This window comes from Nicotiana tabacum, chromosome 12 (genome assembly GCF_000715075.1).
Source record: "Nicotiana tabacum cultivar K326 chromosome 12, ASM71507v2, whole genome shotgun sequence".
Classification (NCBI taxonomy): Eukaryota; Viridiplantae; Streptophyta; class Magnoliopsida; order Solanales; family Solanaceae; genus Nicotiana; species Nicotiana tabacum.
The window spans coordinates 101,023,142-101,034,059 of record NC_134091.1 but is presented as its reverse complement, the minus strand read 5'-3'; the positions used below and the strand labels follow the sequence as shown (position 1 = coordinate 101,034,059).

Genomic DNA, 10,918 nt, shown 5'->3' with positions numbered 1-10,918 from the left:
CTCCTATTATTATTATTATTGATGGAACTTGAAAACCATGTTCAAGAAAGTATTCGTTCCCTTTGTGCAAACTGCAAAATAAGTATAGAACATCACGTATGCTGTAATTTACATCAGACTCGAAAAGAACATGCAAATAGTTTGTTATAACTTCAGTTGTGAGAAGTTAAATTTCCTTTTTCTTACATTTATTACAACCTATTTGGTTGCGTGTCATTTTCACCAAACCTAGCCATCATAATCAGATTCCAAAATGTAGACTTACTCAACAACATTCAAATTGGTTACTCGGATAATATAAATCAGATTGTGTATAATGATAGACAACTAAATGATTTCATCAAGATTCTAATTCATCAACTTGATATTTTCAAAGTATGTTAGGTGCGCTTGCAAATTTAATTCATTCCATCTTACGGAATAACTGCACGATTGAATTGCATGGTGTGTTGGGTTAAAATATCTAAGATACTTTTAAGGGAGGTTATCATAATTACCTATGAATTCTGAAAATATTCCATAATCTACAACTTGTAATAGAATAACATATTCTACAACAAATGTATAAAACTTATACTCTAAAAAGGTAACTTTCCTAATAAAGGAGAATTCTACTTTGAAACATATCCCATAATTAGCTCATAATAATTCTTCAATTTATTAACTATTGATTATTTCTATAAATATATTAGGTTACCATTATAACACTATCTCATACACACTACATCCTCCATAAAAATAGGAACTCCATAAAAATACGTTGCATAATTTCGGATGAAAGTTTTTCTCCATTCTGTCATCCTTTCATCATCTATACAGTTTTAATAATACAAATATTATATGTTAGTATACAATATACAAAACATTATATATATATATATATATATATATATATATATATATATATATATATATATATAGAGCTATAGTATATATTGTATATTATATATAAGAATAAGAAAACCCATACAGTATATATAGTACACAATAATATACAGTATATATAACTATACAATATACAAATATTAATTAACACTTTGCTAAAATACATAGAACAATTTTAATATAGTCTACCTTTATATTATAATAAAGTGTATACAATAAATAAGTATTATACAATATCCTACAAACAATATATAATATTGTGGGGAGAAGACAAGTTGGGTGATAAGAATGATTCCAACAATTAGAAACGCGCAGAAGTTTCAGAATTTAACGCAAGAGAGACTTGTGACATATTATTTTGATGAGAGAGAAAATATGGTAATTTTAAATTTAATGTAATGATATACTTTAATTGGTATTTTCTATTTTTAAGGTTCAACAAATGAGTTTTAAGAGAGAGATATTAGGGGAAAAAAATTAAATATAATTTAATTAAAAAGGTATGATTTTAAAATAAGTTGTATTATATGTAATTTTCAAGAAGTGGCGGTAAGTTATTTAAATAAGTCTGAAAAAGATTGCATTCTATGTAAATTCCTCTACTTTTAACATATCGTCCGCTTTGGGCCAATCCCGCATGATTTTTCCCAAAATGCCTTACACCATTAAAAGTATCTAACTTCTTATAAGTAGCTTGTTTTTCTTTTCTACTTTTCATGTGGGACTTTATTCACAGACTCCCAACAATCTCCCCCTTGAACTAAGTTCCACATGATTCATCACCGTTTATGGACTAATTTAGAGATTAATTATGTGTCACCCACATGATCCGAGCATTTACGGTCACCGAAACCCAAGGAGAGGTTGTGTATGCGTCTTTGAAGCTATGGGTAAAGGTAGTGAACCGGCCCATAGACGGGCAAAGGCACTAAGTCAGGACATACGCCATCACTTCGCCATCTTCGTATTCGTCTAACCAAACTATTGGCTCTGATACCAATTGTTGGGCTAAAACGGCCCAAAAGTACATTTGGGAAATAACAAGCACAAGCAATGTGCACGATGAGGTAGCATCGAAATAATACCCTAGTCAAACTTTTTCAATCTATTTGAACCAAGAGAAGACAAACAAATTCAAGCACAAATATATACATACAACAAGTGTATCAACCACCACAAATATGACAAGGTAAAAATAATCAAACACACGAGACACCAATATTTACGTGAAAACCTCTGCAATGTGAAGAGTAAAAATTACGGGACCAAAGGCCCTCAAAGCTCCACTAAATCAATCAACAAGAGTTATAAAAGTTCTCTAAATTAGCCACAAAGCAAGTTACAGGCCTCCAAATCCAATCTCCACCGTTAAACTCCAAATCCAAGTCCAATTTACCACAAATGAGAGAAATCACTACAAAAATGAGTTACTATTCACGCCTCCCAAATCAACGTTACAGGCCTCCAAATCCAATCTCCATCGTTAAACTCCAAGAACCAGATGTTGAGAACTCTCAGTTAAAATTTGAGCATGATCCAACGATTAACGAGTCAAAGAGTGCTAATTGAAGCAGACTGCCTGAGCAGAAATGTTCTGGAGCAAAAGAACACTCTTTTCTCTCACTAGGCTTCAAAAAATGGTTGCCCCCTTATGTTTTCTCTCTTGTTATGTTTCTAACCTAAAATAGGTCAAATTTATATGTCTTGATATTAGTGGACTGTAGATCAATGTAACACTCCTCAAATCTGTAGAAGTTTCAAAACTCGCTAAATATATAATTTAAATTATTTTTATCTTAAATTATACTTCTTTTATGGATTTAAACCCTTGTGATTGATTTTTGAGTTACTTCTCTATTTGTAAATAATTGGATATACAATTAGGTAAAATATTAATAATTTTAATATTATTAACTATTAAAAGTAGGTATAATTAAACACTAGTAAAAAATAAAAGAAAAAAAAAACAAAAAAAACAAAAAAAACAAAAGGGAAACAAGAAAAGAGAGCACGTGAAAGGCCTTGGCCCATAAAGAGCCGTGGAAGGCAAAAGTATTAAAAAAGGGTTTATACAAAGAAACAGAACAAGTGTCTGTTCACGCACGAAACACAAAATTGTGAAATAGAGCCTTGCTGCTCAGTACTCGCGCAGGCAACGGGATATTTAGGTTTATTTACAAATCATTTATTCTTGAACTCAGGTATACAAAATTTCCTATTGTCAATTATCCTACAGTAGTAACCAGTAAGAATTGAATAGTTAATTCTCTTCCTTCTCTGTATCAACAGTAAATTTCATGTTTAGGTGAGAAACTTTAAAATTGATTAAAATGCACTGGTTGTTGTAGAATCGATTGTTTGACTGGTGTCAATTGGACTGGGGCCTACGTATTGGCTCGAGAAGTTTTGAGGTGAGTTGATATAACCCTTTACTAAAGTGGTTTAACTCACAAAATTACGCATACAATGTGTTTGATGAATTGCTTAAAAGAGTTTATATGTACTTAATTGGAGCGAGTGAGTACTTATTAACTTAGAATTGTTCTAGCTAAAGTTTAGATGATTTATTATGATATATGTGCATAAATTTTCAAATTTTTGTGTTATTCTTATATGCCATTTTCATGTTGAAAATTCATGAAGGAGCATGAATCTTTAGATATACGTTTGAATATTTATTTCATTCTTATACCATGCTTTACATTTAAGGATGCCAGCATGAGTATGTATAGGATGTTCGAGAAAAGATTTAGACTTGAAAAGTCACAAGAAGAAGTTTTAGAAAGAAAAGATTTTTGGGAGTATCCTTTATTCTGAGAAGGGGTCATCGTCCAGGCCGAGGGTCCTGACCAAGGCGTTGACTTTCTGAAACTACTTGTGCCAAAGTAGGGAGCACACGAGCCGATGGTCTCGTTGTTGAGAATTTACTTAGCCAGGCTAAGGTATGATACATGAGCGCTGAGAACTATGAAGCGAGTGGCACCTCGTGGATTGGGCCTATTCGATTTGGTTGGGATCGAACCCCTGCCAATCACACGGTGACTAAGACAGAAATAGGTCAGGATAGTTGGAACTCCCAAAGTATAAAGTGATGGATTTTTTTTTAAAAGAAAAAAAAGAAAGAATTTCTTTTAGAGTATTCATAAACTGCTATTATGCAACTATTTTAGAATTGTTCTTATAAGCTCTATGTTTTACATGCATTTAGAATCTTTGCTTATAATATATATGTTATTAAAGTTTCGTCCCTGTCGTTGAGACTCACTGAGTACAATGGATGGTACTGACATTCTCTTTTGGGAACCTACGTTGGTCTGCGGTACAACGTAGGAACCGGTTTTGCAGGCGAGCAGGCTACCGGTTAGGACTTCCGTCACTTCCAGTGCTATTGGTGAGCTCCGCTGTTGTTCGTGGAGTACTCCTTAGTGTCATCTTTATTTAGCTATTTCTTTGTTCACTTAGAGAACTGGCCAGGAAATCTCATGTCCTGAGCAGTGCGTCAGTTTATTAGTAGAGGCTTCATAGACACAGTCGGTGGGTTAAGATTAAGATATTTTTGATAATAATTTAGTAGTATTTCAGTAGTTACTACGAATAAAGTTTTGGAGTTGATTTATTTTAAATATTTAAATTAATCAAAAGTATTTGGTTAAAGTATTGCCTTGTTGCATATAAAGTTTGAAGTTATAATAGATTTGGTAAGCACAGATGGTTCGCTCAGTCATGTTTAGTGATCGGGTGCCGGTCACGACTTGTTCAGAAAATGGGTCGTGACAAACTTGGTATCAGAGCCTCCGGTTTATGGAGTCCAAGGGGTCTATGAAGCCGTGTTAGTAGAGTCTTGTTTATGGGTATGAAGCGCGTCATACTTATAAACAGGAGGCTACAAGCATTTAGGAAAAGTCTCTTTTTTTTTCATACTTTAGATCGTGTAGTAGAGCCTACCTCTAAGAAATTATCTAATGTATTCGTTTCTCCAAAACTCGCAGAAATGGCTCGTACTCACAACTCTGACACTGACACTCAGGATGCTACTCAAGAAACTATTGCTACTATTTTGGCTCAAGGTAGAACTAAGAAGGCTTCAACTCAGAAAAGAAAGGGTAAATCCACAAAGGGGGTTCAAGTACCCCGGGTTGAACATGAAGAAGGGGTGGAGCATAATGATCCAGTATCTCAGGATCCAGTGCCGCCCCCAACAACAGCTCCATCTCAGACAACTATATCTCCAGAGGTGGGTCAGATGTTTAATGCTGTCAACAGTGCTATGGAGATGTTTAAAGCCTTCATGGCCAACCAGAACGAGAGAAGAGATGAGATTCCACCTCAATCAAATAGACCGAACAATCCTGAGTCCTCAAGAGTGAATGAATTTTTAAAGTTGAGTCCTCCATTGTTCCATGGTTCTATAGCTGATGAAGATCCAATGTTGTAGCTGGAGGGTGTCAAGAAAGCCCTCCGAGCGATGAAGGCATTTGATGATGAAGCTGTGGAGCTGGCTACTTACCAGCTTAGAGATGTGGCTGGAGCTTGGTTTGAGATGTGGGAAAAGGAAAGAGATGAAGATGATGGCCCGCCTACTTGGGAAGAATTTGAAGAGACCTTCATGGCTAACTTTATCCCAGAAGAGGATAGGGAAGCTAAGGCTACAGAGTTCGAACAACTCAATCAAGGGAATAAAAGTGTGCAAGAGTACTACATGGAATTCATAAGGTTGGCTAAGCATTCTCCTCACATGGTTAAGACAGAAAAAGCAAAGATTCGCAGGTTTGTTGGCGGTTTGGCTTACCACATTAAGGATACAACATTAGCTGCAGCGGTAGGAATGACAGCTTTCTCCTCTGTTGTGGGATTCGCCAAGCACTTAGAAAAAGATAGACAACAAAGGAGAGAAGAAAAAGAGCAAAACAAGAAAGCCCGGACAACGGGCAGGTTTAATGGTACATCCAGCGGAGGTGGAAGGGGTTCCTCTAATAAGGAGTCATTAGCACCAACTCAGTCCAGTCATTAGTCAGGTGGTGGGTCTTCCTTCAGACGTACTCAGAGTTATGAAAATCAGTCTCGCCAGAATCAGAATTTTAGGACAACATCCTCACATAGCCAGAGTCATGCTGAGCAACATTCACAACAACAAGGTCTTTGTGGAACATGTAAGCGTCAACATTCAGGTCAGTGCAAGCTTGGGTTTCATGGTTGCTATCATTGCGGAGACATTGGTCATATAAAGGCCAACTACCCAAAGTTACGACGTAATTTTAGTGGTGGATCAACTCGTCCTTCTAGTTCCTCAGCTACTACAGTTGCACCACCACAAGCTCGTGGTTCTTATAATTAGGCAGGGCATGGAGCAGGCAGAGGTGCAGATCGAGTTACTCAAGGAGGGGGACAACCCCGTTTGTTTGCTACACTTGATTGTCAGAGTGCAGAGGCATCTGCAGAAGTTATTACAGGTATACTTCTAGTCTGCTCACATAACGTTTATGCCATAATGGATCCAGGTTTCAACATTTTCATATGTGACTCCATACTTTGCAATTAACCTCGAGCTAGAACCGGAACAACTTAGTGAGCCATTCCTAGTATCTACTCCAGTTGGCGAGTCATTGAAAGTCACAAGATTCTATAGAGGTTGTATAGTTTCAGTCCAAGGTCGCAACACCGAGGCCAATCTCATAGAGTTAGAAATGGTGGATTTCGATGTGATCATGGATATGGATTGGTTGTCTTCTTGTTATGCCATGTTAGATTGTCGTGCCAAGATAATCAGGTTCCAGTTTCCAAATGAAGAAGTCTTAGAGTGGAAGGGTAGTTCAGCATCGCTGGTAGGTAAGTTTATTTCTTACCTTAAGGCACAACGAATGATCGGTAAGGGGTGTCTCGCCTATTTGGCTCACATCATTAATCCAGAATCAGAATCACCAGCTCTTCACTCTGTGCCAGTTGTTAGATAATTTCCAGAAGTTTTCCCAGATGACCTTCCCGGACTTCCTCCTGAAAGAATCATAGACTTTGGCATCGATCTCATGCCAGACACTCAACCCATATCTATACCTCCTTATAGGATGGCTCCAGCAGAACTTAATGAGTTGAGAGAACAGTTGAAAGACCTTCTTGACAAGGGCTTCATCAGGCTGAGTGTTTCACCGTGGGGTGCCCCGGTCCTATTTGTCAAGAAGAAAGATGGGTCTCTCAAAATGTGCGTTGACTATCGGCAGTTGAATAAAGTTTCCATTAAGAATAAGTACCCACTTCCAAGAATTGATGATTTATTTGATCAACTTCAGGGTGCAAAGTACTTTTCAAAGATAGACTTGAGGTCGGGGTACCACCAGTTGAGAATCAGAGAAGAGGATATATCTAAAACAACCTTTAGAACTCGCTACGGGCACTATGAATTTCTAGTAATGTCCTTCGGGTTGACAAATGCTCCAGCTGCATTCATGGATCTCATGAACAGAGTTTTCAAGCCATTCCTTGATACCTTTATTATCGTGTTTATAGATGATATTTTGGTATACTCTAAGAGCAAGGATGAACATACCGAACACCTCAGGATAGCCTTGCAGACCTTGAAGGAGAATGAGCTTTATGCCAAGTTTTCAAAATGTGAGTTCTGGTTGCAGTCCGTGGCATTCTTAGGCCATGTGGTATCTAGTGAAGGCATAAAAGTAGATCCTCAGAAGACAGAAGCAGTCAAGAACTGGCCTAGGCCGACAACGCCAACCGAAATCAGGAGTTTCTTGGGGTTAGCTGGATACTATAGAAAGCAGTTAAGTTCCAGTGTGCAGCTCCATTAACTAAGTTGACCTAGAAAGCAGTTAAGTTCCAGTGGTCAGACGCTTGTGAGCAGAGTTTTCAAGAGTTAAAGAAGAGGTTGACCACTGCACCTGTGTTAACCTTGCCGACAGGTTCGGGTGGATTCACAGTGTATTGTGATGCCTCTAGAGTGGGTCTTGGTTGTGTTCTTATGCAAGATAGAAAAGTTATTGATTATGCTTCCAGGCAGTTAAAGAATCATGAAAAGAACTACCCCACTCACGACTTGGAACTTGCATCAGTGGTGTTTGCATTAAAGATATGGCGACACTACCTTTATGGCGAGCATTCTGAAGTGTTTACAGATCACAAAAGCCTCCAGTACATTTTCAAGCAAAAAGAATTAAATTTGAGACAAAGAAGGTGGCTCGAGCTATTGAAAGATTATGACATCAATATCCTTTATCACCCGGGCAAAGCTAATGTGGTAGCAGATGCACTTAGTAGGAAGTCAATGGGTGTCTTGGCCCATCTTGCAGTACAAAGGCGATCTTTGGGTCGAGAAATTCAAAAACTAGCAAATGATGGGATTAGATTGGATGAGACCGAAGAAGGAGGTATAACTGCTTATGCCTTAGCGCAATCCTCCCTTGTTGCGCATGTTAAGGCTAAGCAAGACGAAGATCCGTACTTAGTGAAGTTAAAAGAAGGAGTCAGAAACAAAGAAATCACTGTTTTCACTCTAGGAAGTGACGGAGTTTTAAAGTTGAATGATCGGTTATGTGTGCCTGATGTAGATGGTCTTAGAAAGTCCATAATGGAAGAAGCTCACAGCTCGAGGTACTCTATCCACCCAGGTGCTACCAAAATGTATCTGGACTTGAAAGGGTTGTATTGGTGGAAAGGCATGAAGAAGCAAGTAGCAGATCATGTGGCTAAATGTTTGAATTGCCAGCAAGTCAAAGCCGAGCATCAGAGGCCTGGTGGCCTAGCTCAAGATATAGAAATACCACAGTGGAAATGGGAGATGATTAATATGGATTTCGTAGTAGGTCTACCTCGCACATACCGTAAGCATGATTCAATTTGGGTTATTGTAGACCGACTGACAAAGTCCGCGCATTTCCTACCAGTAAAGATGACAGATTTCGCATAGCAGTATGCACAGTTGTACGTCAAAGAAATAGTCCGATTGCATGGTACTCCAGTTTCAATCATATCTGACATAGGCCCTCAGTTCACGGTGCATTTTTGGAAGGTATTTCAGAAAAGATTAGGTACCAAGGTCAATTTGAGCACCGCTTTCCATCCACAGACCGATGGCCAGCCAGAAAGGACCATTCAGACACTCGAAGATATGCTGCGGGCATGTGTTATAGATTTTGGAGGTAATTGGGATGATCATTTGCCACTTATAGAATTTGCTTACAATAACAGCTATCAGGCCAGCATTGGTATGGCTCCTTATGAAGCGTTGTATGGGCGAAGATGTAGGTCTCCGGTGGGTTGGTTTGAACCAGCAGAGGTTCCATTGATTGGTCCAGAGTTTGTTTGTGAGGCCTTAGAGAAAGTCCATCTAATTAGAGAAAGACTGAAAGCGGCTCAGAATCGTCAAAAGTCCTATTCTGACAAGAGGCATCGTGACTTAGATTTCATGGTTAGTGACAAGGTGTTTTTGAAAGTTTCACCAATGAAAGGAGTTATGAGGTTTGGTAGGAAGGGGAAACTTAGTCCTAGATTTATTGGACCTTATGAGATTATAGAAAAGAAGGGAAACGTGGCTTATGAGCTAGCGTTGCCCGTTGAGTTGTCCTCTGTTCATCCTGTTTTTCATGTGTCTATGCTTAGAAAGTACATTCATGATGAGTCGCATATAATACCTACCGATACCATAGAAATTAAAGAAGGCTTGACTTATGAAGAGGTACCTATAGAAATTCTCGATAGGCAAGTAAGAAAGTTGAGAACAAAAGATATAGCATCGAAAAAAGTTTTGTGGAGTAATCATGATTCAAAAGAGGCTACGTGGGATGTCGAGGAAGATATGAGGAAGAAATATCCATATTTATTTGAGGAAAAAGGTATGTGAACCTAAGTTTGGCTTGGCATATATATTTTATTTATTAAATACAAGTTAGCATGTGTTTATGTCATTGCTAGATTACACTTAGTTGTTGAGTAATTTAGTTTCTATCAGAGTATATTTAGTTATTTAATAATTTAGTGCCATGCCAGAGTATATTTAATTCATTAAAGTTATTTACTTTTTGCTGAAGTGTGGTGCTTTAGATTTTGGTTGGTTATTGTGGTACCTCCTTGCCGGAGTGTGAGTAATTAGTTTATGAGTTGTGTATGGTGCCTACGAATGGCTTGTTATGGTATATTTTGTTGTTGTTGGTGTAGTTGTGGTATTGGTGACTTGGATATTTTTGGATAGTCCAATTTACAGGGGAGACTTTGCCGAAATTTTTAAAAATTTAGGGAGTTAGCCAAAATTTTGAGTCCCTTGGGAAAGTGAGTAGTGCTAAGAAACCTTAAAAAGTTCAAGGATTTGAGGAATGATTATTAGCTTAAGAATAAGGCCTTAGCAACCTTCGAGGATGAATGTTTTTATGAGGGAAGATTGTAACACTCCTCAAATCTGTAGAAGTTTCAAAACTCGCTAAATATATAATTTAAATTATTTTTATCTTAAATTATACTTCTATTACGGATTTAAACCCTTGTGATTGATTTTTGAGTTACTTCTCTATTTGTAAATAATTGGATATACAATTAGGGAAAATATTAATAATTTTAATATTATTAACTATTAAAAGTAGGTATAATTAAACACTAGTAAAAAAAAAAAGAAAAAAAAAGAAAACAAAAAAGGCCTTGGCCCATAAAGGGCCGTGGAAGGCAAAAGTATTAAAAAAGGGTTTATACAAAGAAACAGAACAAGCGTCTGTTCACGCACGAAACACAAAATCGTGAAACAGAGCCTTGCTGCTCAGTACTCGCGCAGGAAACGGGATATTTAGGTTTCTTTACAAATCACTTATTCTTGAACTCAGGTATACAAAATTCCCTATTGTCAATTATCCTACAGTAGTAACCAGTAAGAATTGAATAGTTAATTCTCTTCTTTCTCTGTATCAACAGTAAATTTTATGTTTAGGTGAGAAACTTTAAAATTAATTAAAATGCACTGGTTGTTGTAGAATCGATTGTTTGACTGGTGTCAATTAGACTGGGGCCTACGTATTGGCTCGAGATGTTTTGAGGTGAGTTGATA

At 37.3% G+C, this 10,918-nt stretch overlaps 1 protein-coding gene across 1 annotated transcript; it reads left to right on the top strand.

Moving 5' to 3' along the window:
- Window positions 1-9,097: 9,097 nt before the first annotated feature.
- On the top strand, window positions 9,098-9,971 carry LOC142167297 (uncharacterized). Its single transcript, XM_075227462.1, has 2 exons — window positions 9,098-9,466; window positions 9,918-9,971. Exons 1-2 carry the CDS (start codon window positions 9,098-9,100, stop codon window positions 9,969-9,971), a joined length of 423 nt encoding a protein of 140 aa, XP_075083563.1.
- The last annotated feature ends 947 nt before the right edge of the window (window positions 9,972-10,918 follow it).